This window comes from Somniosus microcephalus, chromosome 13 (assembly GCF_052327205.1).
Source record: "Somniosus microcephalus isolate GS21.2 chromosome 13, FLI_Smic_1.0, whole genome shotgun sequence".
NCBI lineage: Eukaryota > Metazoa > Chordata > Chondrichthyes > Squaliformes > Somniosidae > Somniosus > Somniosus microcephalus.
The window spans coordinates 29,954,730-29,973,101 of NC_140999.1; the positions used below are offsets into that span (position 1 = coordinate 29,954,730).

Genomic DNA, 18,372 nt, shown 5'->3' on the forward strand with positions numbered 1-18,372 from the left:
GAGACTCCTCGTTGGAGGGCGCAGGACGCTCCCAGCTCTGCTCAGTTGCATGCAGACGCTGAGCCTTGGGGGCCATCCAGAAAGAGGGCGATCCTGCAGGTGCAGGAAGTGCAGGAGGCTCGGACAGGTTTTGCGACTGCGATGTCTGCAAATGTTCAGTGAATGGAGTCATTCATCTCCAACATGAGCACCATCGTGTCGCAGACTGTAGGCTCTTCCATGGATAGGATGGCCACCTACATGGAGCAGCTAATGCACCACTCACAGGAGCACATGGTCTCTATGGCAAATAGATGGCTATCTATGGAGAATAGATGGCAAACGCTCATAGACCTCCTGTATAGGAGGGATGTCAGTGGAGACGCGAGTCCTCATGGCCCCACTGATGTGCAGCAAGGTGCTCTCCAGCTCCTTGCTAGCAGGGAAGTGCAAGTGGCCCATGAGAGGGATGACGGTGAATGGGGAAATGGAAGTGTTGGCTGCTCTCAAAGCGCTTACACTTCTCCCCCGTTGCCACCCCCTCAGTCAGAGTCCCAGATGCCTCCTCGGACAGCGATGGCCGAGTCTGCCCCTGCACAGTTGCAGGAGGAACAGGCTTTGGCGGGGCCATCACAGGCTCCAAAACCCAGACGATGTCCGCCAAGAGTGTCTAAGCAGTCGCAGCAGGCTGCCTGTACCTCTGCTGAAGCCACAGGAGAATGATGACACACAAGTAGATTCACAAGGGTAGCCACTTGGGTGTTTTATTCAGTGTTAATGTCAAGTTTCCGTTAATGTGATGTCAACCATAAAAATATTTATTTTCACTACTTTCCAGTCTTGGACACATTTGTGTTCACCTTTGGAAGTGGCTTAGTGAGTTGCAGCAAATGGCGAGACATAACGGTACCTCCAGAAATGGTGGCCAGTATGAAAGAAATAGCTTGGTCATTGTAAGGATTCTTTATGGTGTTGCTGTGGGGTGGTGCCAACCTGGCGCAGCATGTGGCAGCCATATGAGTGTACTGCATAAAGTTAATTAAATCTGGCCACGATGAGGCCATCACTGGCCTCCCGGGCAGCAATGTGCTCGGGTGCTGGTAGGATCTGGGCCGCAGGTTCCTCCAGCTGGTGCTCCTCCTCCGAGGCTGTGCGCTCAGTGCCTTACTCCTCATGCAGCGCTAATCCTCACTGCTACACTATGTTGTGCAGGGCGCAGCAGAGCACAACAATTCTGGAGACCCTGGCTGGTGCGTACTGAAGGGCTCCTCCAGATCTGTCAAGGCATCTGAAGCACATTATGAGCATTCCTAGTGTCTGCTCTATGACACATCTGGTGGAAATGTGGCTTTCATTATATCTCTCCTGGGCCTCAGTACTTGGCCTCCTCAAGGGTGTCATGAGCCACATCTTCAGTGGATGGCCCTTGTCTCCAAGCAGCCAGGTGGAAAGTCTGTTTGGAAGAACAAAGAGCTGAGGGAGGGTGGGCTGGCGAAGGACGAAAGAGTCATGGCACTTGCCAGGGAATTTGGCATGATGATCTTCTTATGGTTGCAGACCAGCTGCACATTGAGGGAGTGGAAGCCCTTGCGGTTGACAAAGAGTCCTGGGTTATGATGGGGTGCCCTGATGGCCATGTGTGCAGTCAATGACGCCCTGCACCCGTGGGAAGCCAGCCAGAGTAGCACAGCTGAGCACCCACTCAGTAACACTGGCTTCATCGATGGCAAAGTTGATATAATTGGCTGACTTGTCAAAGAGGGCATCAGTAACCTGCGTGATGCATCTGTGGGCAGCCAACTGCGAGATGCCACAATTGTCTGCTGCAGGTCCCTGGAAGGAGCCTGAGGCGAAGAAGTTGAGGGCGCTGGTGACTTTGACAGCTACTAGTAAGGCGTGTCCACCCGCTCCTCTGGGCTGCAGGTCTTGCTCCAGCAATGTGCAAATGTCTGCGGCGACCTGACGCGATAGCCGGAGCCTCCTTTGGCACTGCTGCTCAGTCATGTTGAGGAAGCGCATCCTCTGCCTGTATACCCTGTGTTGGGGGTACCGTCTCCGGCACAGTGCGCAGCCCTGCACTGATGCCCTCTGTCTTGTGCAGCATCAGGTGGTTGAGGGGAAGGTTCATGGTGGTGTTGCTGCTGGTGTGGGGGCTCATCGTGGTCCAATTCGGAGGACCACAGTGAGACAGTATAAATGGCACCCATGCTGATGGAATAGATGGCAGGTCAAGTTGCGATGAGAGAAGTAATCTGTCAATGGTGCAATAGGTTGTACCAATGAGGCGATACTGGATGGCGACTTTGCTGCAAACACTTGCAGCCTGTAGAAAGCTAAATCTGTGATGTGAATGCAGTCAGCAACAGCTTCTGCCTGAGGAAAGTGATCAGTTGCGAGGTGGGAGCTTTTATAGTACATTTCATGCTGTCATCTAATCAGCTAGAGCAATGGCCACTCAACTCCTGCCTCAGGCTGACAGATGTAGTTCCTGAGCTGCGTGAATCCCGTGGGCAACCAGGAAAATTTGAAAGATAGGCTAAAATAGGCGCTTAAGGGTCTGACAACAAGGTGCTAATGATTTGAATTAGGTTGCCCGCCTCTGCCGTTCAGGTCGCTGCTGCACCAGCAAACGGCACGCGAGGGCGAGATGACGCGGGTTCCCGACCCACTCCAACTTTCCCACCCGACCCGCCTCCGATTGCGCCTGCACGGACCCCAGAAAATTCCGGCCAGGCAAACATGAACACCAGCACTAAAATTTAACTTGAAAAATAACACTGAAAACTTCTGTTCAAGATAATGAAAATGCTGACATTTCTCATAACGTTAATTAAAAAAAACATTAAATTCTACCTGTATAGGCAGAAATCCACAAATGCTACGACTTTTCTCACAATTCTCCCAACATTAGCCTTTTCTCTTCCCTCCTGTGTAGTCAGCCTACTCCCACAGCACAAGAAGCCCTGGGTCAAAGATATGCAACTCCTAGCCCCAAACAGCATTCTTTAACTATTGACAAAGTACAACCCTCCCCATAGTACACATGCCAACAAAACACACACGTAATAAATGTCAAGCTGAACAGGTGATGACTGGCTCCTACTTTGAATGAGGGAAATACCAACCAATCTGGGCTCCTTTCTTGGAGACCTACATGACCATATCTCCCCACAAACATAAGGGTAATGGTGGGGGGGGGGGGGACTCAAAATCTACGCAAACACTACTGTCCAATGGCCCTTGAGATGCAATGCCGACCAAGGATGTATACCTCTGAATCAGTGTATGAGATGCAAGCACAAAGACAAAGTTGGAGAAAGAAAAATCCATCTAGTCCACAAGCCCCTCTTCCACAATAGTGTACAATCAATATGTTTTGAACTTTTTTAATCTCCCAAGTGAAAGTTCTGTACAGCACTCTCTGATCAGCATTGTTTCACAACTGGTGATTCCAATTTTGGTGCTAACGTTATTTATTCAGGTATCACACCAGTAACCATCAACAGCCCTGCATTTCAAAAACTGCAAAATATAGCGGATTTACTGAATTTCTATTTACACAGTAAAACATCCCATAACCCAGAATTGTACACAAGGGCAAATACAGGGCGACATTTAGGTTGGCAAGTATTATACCCAATAGGATAATAGGAAACATTTCAAGGACCATGTATGGAGGTGCACCATGAGGAACACTCCAGGGCTTGGAACTCAATCTAGGCTGATATTCCAGTGCAGTGTTGAAAGACTGCTGTTTGGTGAGATGCTGTCCTTTGCATGAGATGTTAACTCAAGTTCCCAACTGCCTGTTCAGGTGGATATCATAAATCCATGATACTACTTTGGGGGGGGGGGGGGAAAAGAGGGGAAAGCAGCAAGTTCTCCTGGTGTCCTGGAGAACATTTTACCTTTAATCACAATCAAAAAATAGATTATATAAAAAAAATGCAATACATCTATTGTTGGCACCAGTGTGGAGCGATTTTGCCATGGATATGAAGGAAGTTACAAAAAATCAAAAGTTGTCAAAGAAAATAAATGCAAAGTATCACTGAAAGAAAAGGACTTGATTCATTCAGTAAAGTTATTAAATGTTTTAAATAGACAGTAAAGGATGGAAGTCAAGGTAAGAACCATCAATAATTGTCTGAAGTTCCAACAGTACAGAAAGTACTCTAGATAAAAAAGGACACATGTACAGAATTTTTCTGTAATATGCTTTTGATAAGAAAACACCACTCTTTGTATTCATGTGAAAGCTGATAATTATAAATAGACCCTAATGAAACTGGAAGGAAAAAAAAAAGAACCTAAAGCTCAGCCAAAACCTACCAAGTGGTAACTCGAACCGAGTGTCCAACAAAATCCTGTGAAATGTTGGGTCTTTTGTTCCACAGATTTCATTATCTGTCATTATAACCTCGGAGTCAAGAGTCAGCCATTCACCAGGTCCCTCCTTCAAAGAGAAAGAGGAAAGAAAGTGATTGATATAGAGGAAGAGGAACAAACACAGAAAAGGAAGATATCGTTTAGTTTATATACACAATATACAGTGTAGAAGTTACAGAGCCTATTGAAGAAGGAAGGATGTGCCTTTTTCTCAACTATAGATGGCCAAGACAGAGGTATACATTTATATTGTTCATAAACAAGAAAAGTGGTACAATAATATATAAAATACAGGCAGCTGAGGATGTATGCCACCTTCAATAAATGCAAATCAGGATGAAAGAATAGTTCAAACTCAATCACCAATACTATAAATACTTAAAATCCTCCCTCTATGTAAATCATTTACCATGTAATTGAAAATACCCAATGTTAATATCAGAAGTCTTATGAAAAAGTTACATTCAACTTCTAAACCTGGCTAATTTACCCCTTGCTTTACTGAATAAGGAAGAAGCATAGTAGTGTTTATACCATCATTACAACAAATGTACTAAATGTTTTAATGGTTAACAAATTACCATTTCCTTAAAAATATTGTTGCTGTTTAAATCCATATTTTTGCTAGAATCTTAAATCTTAAGATCAATAATATCATTGTGTGTTATTTATTGAACACATTAATTGTGATTCAATATAGAGCACAGAAACAAGCATTTCGCCCAACTAGTCTGTGCTGATGTTTATACTCCACATCAATGTTCCCTTTAAGCTGCGTGGCCATGCAGCTGTCCAGGGGTCCCGCATAGCCAGTGAGCCGGCTTTTAAATAGAAAAACAGCACTTGCACAGAATTTTGAATGGCTCACGTAGCCCATTAAAGGGGCCGCGTAGGCCGAAAAAAAAAAATTAGAGGGAACATTGCTCCACGAGTTTCCTCCCATTCTGTCTACCTCATCTCTTGTACATTCAACTAAAATGTCACAACAATAGCTTTATCAAGCTGTACAGCCCAAACATTAACCAGCTGCTCCAAAACAAAAACTAACTTGTTAGTTTTGGGGATGCTCACTTTCACATTAATTTAATGCCACTTCACTATTGATGCACACTATATTTTGCTTTTTGTGGAAGTTACATTTTTCTATGCATCAAGGCAACATATATGGGTTCTCAAAAAAAAAATACAGCCAAGGATTTATATGCTTCTGTGCTATTTTAGCACGCTAGTTATTTGTATTTATTTTCATCATTGTTAGTCTTGATTAAAAGGCAGCACACAAAATTTTGATACAAATGTATTAACCAGTATGTCAAAAATAGCAGAGAAGTATTTTAGCCAATTGATATTTTTACGAGATGGAAATAAACTGATAGTTCTGATCAAAGTTCTAATTTTGCACTTTGGCCTCTATTTTCCAGTTTAAACCTAAAGGAGGTTTGCCTGCATTTTGCGTTAGCACGGTAACAGCTTAATCCTCCCACTTTTTTTTTTTATTGGTTGCTTATTTATCTCCATGTTACTAAGTTTGTGGGAGGGATGAAATACATCCTACTGAAATGCATATGCAGAGCTCTGCTTACCAGTGCCAGAAATACATTGACATTTTTAATATTAACGCAGCGCTGACCGTCCCATCTACACTTTACTCCTGTCCCACTTCAGAGACTTGAGCACAAAAATCCAGGCTGATACTCCAGTTCAGTACTGAAGGAGTGCTGCACTGTCGGAGGTGCCGCCTTTCGGATGAGACGTTAAACCGAGGCCCTGTCTGCTCTCTCAGGTGGATGCAAAAGATCCCATGGCGCTATTTCAAGACCCCGGGGAGAACTCACCTGCCCTTCTTTGAAATAGCGCCATGGGATCTTTTGCATCACAAACAGATTATCTGGTCATTATCACACTGCTGTTTGTGGGACCTTGCTGTGCTCAAATTGGCTGCTGCCTTTCCTACATTACAATAGTGGCCCGTATTTTCTGATCGGAGGCTTCCTGCGTGCAGAGGCCTCCGATCTGGAAAAAAATCTACGGACTTACCCGAGGGCTCCAGAGGTGTGTACACTTCCGCTCCTGGGCCTCTCCAAACGCGCAGGGCCCACGTATCCCAGAGGCGCATGCGGTTCGAAGCGTCCTTGGGCTCACGTGGACCATGGAGAGCCAACAGGAGAAGGGAATCTCCCTTCATACACTTGACAGATAGACCTGTCAAATATATGAATGGGGATCACCCCAAAAACACTGTAAAACATTAAATACATTTTTTTAAATCACATTTTTAAAATTAGTTGAAATTACAATAAATTAAATATTTGAAACAAAAAATTAATTTTTTGAAAAAAATTAATTTTTTACAGGGCTAAAAATAAACTTACCTTTTAAAAAAGTATTTTTAAATGATAAATAAGTGAAAAAACTTTTTAAACTTTTTCTTCAACTCTTATGCTGGTAAAAGCAGGCCTGTTTTTACCAGGCGTAAGATTTCGAAGGGTTTTCAGCGGGCGGAGGTTCACCAGAAAGCGGAACTCTCCGCCCGCAGAGGCCCTTCTCCAGGGCAGGCGTCCGATCTGTCGAGCATTCTTGACAGATCGGAAATACCGGTTTTCAGCGCTTGCGCTTGGCATGCCTGAAACCGGCATTTCCGATGTCCCTACAGGTGTGTACACAGCGCGTACACTCTCGTAGGCATCGGGATATACGGGCCCAATAGTGACTATACTTTAAAAGTATTTCATTGGCTGTAACACACTTTGGGACGTCCTGAGGTCGTGAAAGGCGCTATATAAATAATGCAAGTCTTTCTTTCTTTTCAGGGATTTTAAAATGTAAAGTGATATAGTGAATCTTTTTAAGGCTTTACTTTTAAAGTTCAAAAGAATAGTTTTGCACTGGTTGCAGTTCAACTACAACTGGTGTTAAGCCAGTGGTGTGACAGTACTTCCTCAAGAACTCTCAGACTGCTTGCTAAAACTCCAATCACCTTCAGATGGGTGACCGCTAATCACAGATATACTGCGATTCATTTGGCATCAGGTAAAAATTGCAGTATAACTGAATCATAACGATTGCTACCTCACTGAAAATGGCATGCTTTAATACAAGACCCGAAAATAAAAAATCATTCACAACATAAAAAGCATTAATAAACATTTAAAATCCCATAATCATTTATAAGCAATTAGAATAACATCTATCAACTACTTGTTGCACAGGGAAAATATATTACTGAATATATTTAAGAAGGAGATAGATAGATTTCTAGACACAAAAGGCATCAAAGGGGTATGGGGAGAGAGCGGGAATATGGTATTGAGAGAGAGGATCGGCCATGATCATATTGAATGGCGGAGCAGTCTCGAAGGGCCGACTCCTGCTCCTATTTTTCTATGTTCGATGCTTCTAAAATGTAATTAATGCATTTATTCATTACAAGCAATATAAAAATGAATATTTAGACAAAACGATCACTTGATGTAATATGTATGTCCACCCTCAAACACATGAATTTAGAGCAAAGGTGTCCAAAGAAAATGAGCTACATTTATAACTTTACCTTAACCCAATATACTTTTCACTCAACAAGATTCCAATTTTTCTATCTGTTTTCTAGGAGATCCTTTCAGCATTTTTCTAGTTGATTTAAAGGAACACTAGCATTAAAAAGTGTTTGGCAAACTTAATTTACTTAAGTTGCATGCCATGATGCACAAATGATGAATATGGATTCAACAACTATTTATGTCATTGCTTCCCTGTTCGTAAAGAAATCCAAAAAGTTTGCCCAATACATTCCTCTTCAAGATTGTACTTCTTTATACTAACACTTCTCTCAGTACTTTAAACATCGCGGTAGATATCTGCTCGCCTATCTTTGACAATTGCAATAACTGAATGCTGTTGTCAGGCAATCAAGCTGCCTTATCTGTCCCTCCTCCCATTGCTATCAACAAATACTCTCCTTTACCTGGTTAGGATCCTGCCTACTAATAGCAACTTAGAACAAATACAATTTGTGTTAGTCACAATTCCCTACTAAAGTGGATTTATAAATTAATATACGCTGCCCAATTTTAACAATATTTTACACAATTTTAAAATAGTGTGCTGATTTAATCCAATTGAATTTAATAGATCCATTAGCTTATTATTTACATCAGTACAGAAATTATAGTGGAATATTTATTGTCCTCCTTCTGAAATCACTGCCAGAATTTCAGCAGGAGAAAGCCTAGCATAAAATATTGGTTAATTACAGTTGCTAATGTTTCTTTTATTACTTCATAATGTATCTTTTGTTATTTTTATTGTCCTTGTCTTCCTTCCCATGTGTAGGCTGTTGGTGTATCATCTGTATCAGATCAAAATGAGGGGACTCTCAATTATCTGCCAATTTCCATTTTCATAGATGTCACATTTACTCTAACAGATAATGGAAGCTCCACAGTATCGGAAACAGAATCTGACATGTGTTGGGAAGAGCTCTTTAGAGATTAGGGTGAATACACATTATTGACAGACTTCTAAACTACATCTAACCATTGTGGAGTCAACCAGGCAATGTTCAAACAAAGAACAAGGAGTTGATGCAAAGAGGAAAAATGCTTCATTCACTACATTCTCATTCCTCAACACATAAGATGCAAGCATCTACTTCAGTATATAAACTAGACACATGAATAAAGTGTACTACAGAATGTGTAGAGTTGAGAAGAATGAATTGCAATTTTGTGGTATTTGAAATCAAATACTCTTGTATTATAGCAAGTCTATTATACTGCAGTTGCATTGACGAGTCTACAATAAACTAAAACACACTGGTTGATTGAACTGATCTGCAGACTACCTATAAAATCAGCTTTTACAAGTCAAGGGCACAGAATACCACGATACAGGTTTATTATTTTAGATCAGTACTTTACTGAACTAGACTCTATACTGCACATTAAAGGTTGGCTGATTTAAAAAATATATATAATCAGATACTTTGAAACTTCAACCAGATAACTTTAGAATTTTATGTGATAATGGGCTATGGGCAAAATTTACTGGTTTGGTTCAATTTTTAATTCAGCACTACTCTAGAACAGTCGTGCTCAAAAAATATGGAAAATATAGAAATTGTTATCCAGTTATCAGTCTTATCATAGAACTGTCATAATTATCATGTATATTGCCAATGGGTTCAGTACCAGAACATAGAGTATTTAGATCGAACAGTTCATTTTTCTTTTAAACAATTAAAAATGTTAACACCCTAAAAGATCTCTATCTGCACTGCGAAATGGCCTCTATCTGCACTGTGGGGTTTCTGTGATTTCTGTGATCTGTTTATTTGCTTCTAAAGGACAGTAATGCCGAATAGGTGCATAAATTGATTTAATATGTAGATAATGGCCTGTATTTTCCGATCCCTACATGTGTGTACGAGCTGCTTTTACCAGCATAAGAGTTTCAAAAATTTCCCACTCAGTTATAATTTAAAAATATTTAACATTTTTTTATTTTTAGCCCCATAAAAACCATTCTTTTTCAAAAAATTGAATTTGTTTAAAATATGTAATTTTAAAAAGTGATTTTAAAAAAATGTTTAATGTTTTGATGTGTTTTTGGAGTGATCTCCATTCATACTTTAGACAGCTGTCAAAAGTATGAAGGGAGATTCCCTTCTTTCATTGGTTCCCCATGGCCCACATGATCCCAGGGACGTTTGCGAAATGCATGCGCCCCTGGGATACCTGGGCCCTGCGCATTTCGTAGAACAGAGGCCCAGGAGCAGAAATGGCCAGACCTCTGAAGCCCTCAGGTAAGGGCGTAGATTTTTTCCAGATCGGAGGCCTCCGCACGCAGGAAGCCTCCGATCGGAAAATACGGGCCAATTAATTAATACAATACCCAATTTTATTTGCATATCATGGAAATATAGCAACCCGAGGTTTGCAGTAATATTTGCAGTGAATTAAGATTTTTTGTTTCAGATAGATTGTGCTTTAATTCAAATCAGAACAAGATGTTGCTTCTATGAAGTAACAAAGCCATACAAGGTGATCATGTATTGCTGCAAGAGGAAAATAAGGATGTATCCTACAAGTGCTCATCCAGTAAAATGGGATTGAGAGAGATAAAAGATACAGACAGAAAAAGTTAAAAAAAAAATTTAAATCTCCAGCACTAATTAATTTCTGAAGGAATGAGACTCAACATTTGTAAAATTAAATTTTCAGGGCCAATGGGGTTGTTTGGCAGTAATTAACACGCCGTTAAAAATTCACTTACTCCTGAATGCACCAGCCACAACTTTTACCTGGCGTGTTCGGTGGGTAACTAGTGGGTAAGTACCCCTACTTCACGCCGTTGCATATAGTTCAATGCTGAGTCCATTGGCGAGGTTCTGTTATAGCGCAGCCCGTGGAAGAGCAGAGTAAAGCGGATTTCCGCGTTTAACTGCGCATCTGCATACTCCGGATTTACTCCATAATAATCGTGAGCGCTATTAGCCTCGCCGTTATTATTAATACAAAATCAGGGCCACTGTATTTTACATTTGCATAATTAAATGTCAGAAAGCACTGACAAGTGAAGAGGGAAAGAAAGACAGTGCGAGACACACTGAATAGCCTGGAAGGAGAGAGTCACAGAAATAGTGAAAAACAGAGACAGAGACACAATAGGAAAATCTGAGTAACACAGAGAAAGAGGGACAGGGAAGGGGGGGGGCAATTTTAATCCCCAAAAAACAAGTGGGTTTGGGTCAAGTGGCATGTAAAATAAATCTGAAACCCATCTCCTTCCGGTTTTAACTGAGGTGGGATGGGAAGGGGCAACCAACCCACTCGCAGGAGGCGTGTTGGTTATTTAAATATTTTAATGAGGCTACGTGCCTTAGAATTAATCACCATTTTAAATTTAACCCCAACGGCCAGGTTTCCCGGGCGTCGGGTTACCCGTCAGCTAAATGGAGGCGTGGACTGCTGGATGCACGAAGCAAGTGCCTTTCCACTTACCTGCTAGATCGACTTCACCTGCTTCATCCCCCTCCCTTGATCCTTCAGATCTCCTCACCCTCACCACCCCCCCGACCCTTCAGATCTACACTGCCCCCACAACCCCACCGGCCGCTCAATCTGGCTGGCTGCGGCTGGGAAACGGAGACAAAATATCTGTTAAATTCAGCAGGACCCGAGGGAATCCCGGTCTTCTGGGTTTCCCAACCTCAAAACAGCCACCCTGTTCCCTCCCTGCCTCCGAGCTAATAGCGGGGCGGAGTCAGAAAGGATTAGCGAGCGGAAGATAATAGCGAGAACTTTTTTTGTACATATCAAGGGATATGGGGGTCGGGGGTGGGGAGTGGAGTTGAGGTCGAAGATCAGCTATGAATGAGTCTTACAAAGTGAATTTTCTCAGATAATATATGCACATTTTCAGATTCTGATAACATAAGCACCAACATATCACCAACCATTACAGTAGTAAATGCTGTTTCCATCACTACACTCCTTTCACCCAATGACCCAAATTGCTAAGAGTAGATTTTTTAATTGATAGAATGGTATTTTAGCTACAGACACTTGCCACATGCTAAGAAATTGTGGTGCCAATCTGGAGTCCAGGCCCAACCAGAGCCTGGAATGAAATGGAGTTAGGTTACCACCTTCACTAAGTCTCCCTCCACTTCACCAGAGTCAAGTAATGACCCACGTCAGCTTTACAGCAGGACGTTAGCGTCAGTGTGAAGCAAAATTGCTTTAGGTGATCTTAATGTCCCATTTAGACAAATCAGCCAAGGATAACAATTAAACATTAAATTACAAACTCACTGCTTACCTCATTTGATTGTCGTATGCTCCTTAAAGGAATCCACACTGTACCGACCATTGTGTCCCAGATCAATCCTTTGTTCCACACTTCCACAGTTAAGCCAAGGTCTAATTGGTTGATTTCGCTGAGGAATAACACAAATAAATTTGTCACTTACAACCACTGGAAACTTTATACAGTATATACACGTTATTGTGAAAATAAGGGCTGCAAGTAATATTCTACGAGTGAGCTGACCTGATAAGTCACGTAACAAGGTTCAGTGAATTATGGTCAGTGCTACAACAGAGATATGTAACAGATTTTGAGTCTTTATCATGTACAATAACCTGTTCATTCCATAAATCAAATATGTAAAAAAAAAAGTCAATTAGGCAAAGAAATAAGAAATAAGATAGAACCATAGGACTATAGAAGTCTACAACACAGAAGCAGATCATTCAGCCCATCACATCTGTGCTGGTGTTTTGCTCGAGCAATCCAAAAGTAATCCAACTGTTCTACTTTCACCGCATAGTCCTGTATCATCATCTACTTCAAACATATGTCCACTTATTAGAGATGCAACGGTCTCCTCCTCAACTAGCCTCCAGACCCACCATAATGCATTCCATGCACCAACAACTCTCTCTGTAATTTCTTCTGATGTCTCTCAGTCACATCACTGTTTCCCCAAACTAAAGAAATAGTTGTTTCCTATTCACCTCATCAAAATTCTTAATAACTTTAACAGCGGCAATTAAATCTCTTCTTTGACTTCTTTGCCCCAGTGGCAATAGTAGCAGAATCTAAAATCTCTCCTTGTAAGTATAGGTTCCCATCCCTGGTGTCAAATTGATGAATTTACACTGTACGTTTTCTGTGCTTTACTGTCCTTCCTGCAATGGGACATCCAAAACTGCACACAGTACACTAACTTTGGCCTAAACATTGTCTGGTACAAATCAATCATAACCGTTAGGCTCTTGTGCTGTATGTCCTTAAAAGCCCAAAATGCTATTGGCTTTTTGTATGATTTCACTCGCATGTTCAAGGAATTATGGGGGAGAAATTGGGTGGAGCCGCAAACGGGGCGCCAAGCTCGCCTGGGCGCCGGATTTAGCGCAGCGTTTGGAGCAGTAGCGACCGCCAGAAATTCAGCTTGAGCGCCCCAAGAGGGACACGGGGCGAGGCTCGAGGCGCTCCGCGTCCCTCTTAGGGCGCTGAAACTGAATATCGCAGCGCAACGTGCCGCAGCGCCACACGCTGCGGCACGGTGCGCTGCGGTACTGCAGGCCTTCCTCCCATTCTTAAGGGGGAGGGGCCTGTACCAGCGCGATCGGAGATCACGAGTGCCGGCAAAAGAGCCCGGCACCGAGGAGAAGTGCCGGGCTCTCGGAAAACAGCCGGCAATGCCGCGGGGGGCGATCAGGAGGCCGGGGACGGAGGTGCTGGCAGGCGGCCGCCGGAAAAAATGGCCGCCCCGCACCTCCACCTTAATTTGCGCCACTGCCACCACAGGAAGGCCCCGTGAACTGGGCGCCATTTGCAAATGGCGCTACAGAGGCGGTCGCTGCCAAATATCGCAATCGGGGCGGTAGCGGGGCGCTGCGCACACCGATGAAGTCATCGGTGGCGGCGCAGCACAACAGGCTAACGCCGCCATTAACGCCCCAGCTAAATATCACGGGAGGCGCGGCCAGTGGCGCTAAAGCCACTGAGTGCCCTCTTTAGGCGCTAACTGGTGGCGCAGCCCACCGAATTTCTAGGCCTATGTATTTGAACCCTAAGGTCGCTGTTCATCCACAGCATCTTTCAATTCAGTGCATATTCCCATCTCTTGCTATCTTCACAAAGTACATTATCTCATACTTCTCTATTAAATTGCAGTTGCCTCCTTGATGGCAGCATCAGTGAATTTACTCTTGTATTCCTTTGTAGTTGGGTTCCACTGAAGGTGGAAGCACAAATGGAGATACTCACACTCAAGTAATTTGAGCATTATGCAGTCTATGTAATTAGACATTTGGAAAGCTATCAGTAGTGTATGAATACAAGGAGGTCATTGCCGTAATCTAAAAGTAACGGACACCATAATAAATGGCTTAGGTTAGTTAAGGATAAAGGATGGATCTGCTGAGCTAAAATCCACAAGATGATCTATGGCCTCGACACACATTTGTGAAGTAGCAGAACCTTTCACTATCTAAAACACCTGCTGTGAAGTCAAGAGAATTACAGACAAGAATGGAAAATAATGAACAAAGATCACCTAAATTTAGAACTGAATGAGAGCAATGAACTAAAAGGCGGATAGTTATCTGGGCTTTAGTGTCAGCCATGGCTCAGTTGGTAGCACCCTCGTCTCCGAGTCAGAAGGTTGTGGGTTCAAGTCCCACTCCAGGGACTTGAGCACATAAAGCTAGGCTGACATTCCAGTGCAGTGCTGAGGGAGTGCTGCACTGTCGGATGTGCCGTCTTTCAGATGAGAGACTAAACCAAGGTCCCGTCTGCTCTCAGGTGGACGTAAATAATCCCATGGCACTATTTCGAAGAAGAGCAGGAGAGTTATCTCTGGTGTCCTGGTCAATATTTATCCCTCAACCAACATAACAAAAAAACAGATTATCTGGTCATTATCACATCGTTGTTTGTGGGAGCTTGCTGTGCGCAGATTGGCTGCCACGTTTCCCAAACTACAACAATTACTACACTTCAAAAGTACTTCATTGGCTGTAAAGTGCTTTGAGATGTCCGGTGGTCGTGAAAGGCGCTATATAAATGCAAGTCTTTCTTTTAGCCTACTTGGGTAAAGTCTAGCGCACTGTTTCACCTGATGTTCAAAACAGTCCCTGTGTGTTAAAATCCACACTACATTTACACCTCATTCATTGTTTAACTTCACAATCATACCCTTAGGAAACATCATCATATTTGGATAATCCTCATCAGTAACAAAGCATTGCCAGTTTATCAGATAGTATAAACTGTCCTGGTTCTTTGCAAAACACAAATTTGTTTTTTCTCTATCAAAAAGCAAGACAATTGACTGCATATTGTAACATTGATGAGAATGAAGAAAGACAACCATTGTTTATTTACTAACCTGTACAATATAATGTTTTTTTCAAGGAAACAAATACTATCGTATTTGAAAGGTAAAACAATGTAATTTCTCAGTGCACTTCAGAAGCAGATGAGTCCACAGCACACAGAAGCAAAACCTTATTTTTTTTTTAAATTGAACATGACAAATTGTTTCATATACTATTTCAAGCTATGTATGACCTCAATTTTCATAGAAATATTCAGTTGATACTTAACAGTATTTTTTTGGTTGCCAACCCTCAATTAACTATTCAGTTATTTAATTAAGCATTCTAAGAAAGCGTACAAATAGTAATGTTATATAGCCAATAAATTCACAATGTAACAAACAGTAGGACATGGCATGCATACCCAAGCTCTGGAATTCCCTCCCTAAACCTCTCCACCTCTCTCTCCTCCTTCAATTCCACCTCTGACCAAGCTTTCAGTCATCCCTCCTAATATTTACTACTTCGGCTGTGTCAATTTTTGTCTGACTACACTTAGGCGACGTGTTTTGGGACACTTTTCTACATTACAGGTGCTATATAAATGCAAGTTGCGGTTTTATTGGGGCCAAGCCATTTCCACTAAAAGAGGAGGATGAAAGGAAAACGCACAAACGCATCTGTTCAAGTTCGTGTGTTATTTTTAATTTTTTTTAAATCAAGTTAAAAAAATGTTGAAGCCAATCTTTCTATGTACACAAAAAGCAATGCTATGTAGTGTATAACTTAAGATAACAGACAGATGTTAAGTGTTATTCTGCAAATATTAGTGCATAAGGTTTATGAGAGACTAAATTAAAGTTTTATTAATTTAAAAAAATGATTTCTCCTTGAAAAGCCAACACATATACAAGACTGAAACCATTAATGCTTTTAATACTCAAAACCTATTACAACTGAAAAATGATGGCCTTTTATTGTATACAAAATCATTGAGCTAATCTTTTTCAACACTACAATCTGCTTATGTCACATTTGTTTTATAGCAGTACTAATCAGACAGGCTTGTAAAGCTTGAACATTTATTTTTGTAGTACTGGTACACTGCAGTATTTTACAGAAATTATTTTTTTTAAACATTTCTGTAATTATACTTAGCCAAGAGAAAGCAATGTATTTGCTTTCTCAATGCAAAGGCCTTCCCCTCTTCATTTTGGCTTATTTAGTTAAGAATTTTTTAGTTAAATAAACACTCCTGGGTTCTGCCAAATCCTCAAACTCTCCCCGTACTCCTAAACTCGACGATGCCTCCCTATATTGAATTATTTCAGCACCCCCTTCACAATGCTGCCAAGCTCCAGTGTTCTTACTCCAAATCTAACAAGCCCAGGATCACACCCCGCCCCCACTCCCCACCCCCACAGTGCTACCAAAGCACAGGACACCATTGCACTGCCAAACATCATACTTCCCACTCCCCAGTGTGACTATACCTCGGCCACCTACCTGCAAACTAATACATCTTTCCCATCATGTCCCTGTTTTTCCTTGGCTTTCAAAAAGGTGAGATATAAAAATGGAGTACTTAAGTGAACTAATGTATTCTAACAATTATCATTGTAACCAACTTACATTTTCCATGGAAAAATAGACATTTGCAGAATTCGATCCCAAAAATACAGCAAAAACCTAATTTAATGAAATCAACAATTTATTTACTTATTCAATTACTGCAAGTCAACAATCCTCATAATAATGTATTTATTATGAGGGTCACATAGCACCCACCATTATAAAACATCATATCCTCCAACGTACCATAATGCCATAAGAGATCCGTGTACATTTTATTTATAAAAATGTTGACCCTAACTTACACGGTTAGTCTCATCACACTTGTGTCGCACTTCAGATCCACACCTGTATAAATGTAAATTTCTTGCAGCTAATTTGCTCAAATATCATATTTATAAAATAACAAGGAATTACTGAGGAGGTAAGGAATGTCAAATCAAAAACAAGGAAAGTGGAAGAAAACCCACCAATCAGAAACTAGTGAGGATATATGAAACAATGGCCTCGATTTTAACTGGGCAGGGGGCATGCGATTCTGTTGCTTGCCCGGCCGCCCACACATATCAATCCCACCCCGAGTTAACAAAGAAGAGCTTGTATTTATATAGCGATTTTCATTACATCAAGATGTAATGAAGCGCTTTATAACCAATTAAGTACTTTCGAAGTGTAGTTACTGTTGTAATGTAGAAAACGCAGCAGCCAATTTGCGCACAGCAAGGTCCCATAAACAGCAATGGCCCAGAAATTCGGGTCCCAACGCGTGAGTACGGACGGAGTACTCACGCGTGGACCCGATGGACGTGCCGGAATCTTGCATGCACTACGCATGCGCGGGAAACCGGCACTTCCGATCCTCTGAACCAAGGGGTTCAGAGGTCGAACGCGTGCGCGCGGGAGTCTGCGCGTGCGCGTTGAACTTCCTTTTTTTTTATATACAGGTTTTAACGTGCGAGTAAGTCTGTACATTTTAGAAATGTAAAAAGCAGCCGTAAGGACTTCATTTTCAAAGGTAAGTGGTCAATTATTTAAAATTAAAACTTTTTTCCCCACAGGTTTTTTACTTTTAAATACTTTAAAGCAAGGTAAGTTTATTTTTAGCCCTGTTTTTTTATAAAATTATTTTTTTCAAAAATTTAAATTTGTTTAAAATAGTTATTTAATGTCATTTATAGTTTATTTACAAAGTGTGATGTTTTAAAAAAAATGTATTTGAAGGTAAAGTACAGTTTTACAGCCTCAGCATTTATACATTTTGACAGGTCTATCTGTCAAGACTTATGAATGGAGCATTCCCTGCTCCGATTGGCTGCCTGTTGCTCACGTGATCCCAGGGACACATCGCACTAACTACACCCCTGGGACACGCCAGCATAGCGCGCCGGCCTCTGGGACAGGCCTCGGAGAGGAATTCCACGCAGGCCGAAGCCCCCAACCCGAATTTCTGGGCCAATGTGATAATGACTAGATAATCTGTTTTTGTGATGTTGGTCGAGACAAATATTGGCCAGGACACCGGGGAGAACGCCCCTGCTCTGCTTCGAATCGAGTCATGGGATCTACTAAGTCATCCGAAAGACAGCACCTCAGTACTGCACTAGCC

The 18,372-nt window shown here is 41.9% G+C and overlaps 1 protein-coding gene across 1 annotated transcript in view; it reads right to left on the reverse strand.

Moving 5' to 3' along the window:
- LOC147108174 (protein unc-13 homolog A-like) overlaps nucleotides 1–18,372 on the reverse strand; it is a 470,724-nt gene that overhangs the window by 322,993 nt on the left and 129,359 nt on the right. Inside the window, exons 4-5 of the mRNA XM_086004706.1 lie at nucleotides 12,187–12,304; nucleotides 4,312–4,435 (exon numbers count right to left, since the gene is read on the reverse strand). Coding sequence (XP_085860832.1) covers nucleotides 4,312–4,435; nucleotides 12,187–12,304 — 242 coding nt within the window. The remainder of the gene's footprint in view (nucleotides 1–4,311; nucleotides 4,436–12,186; nucleotides 12,305–18,372) is intronic.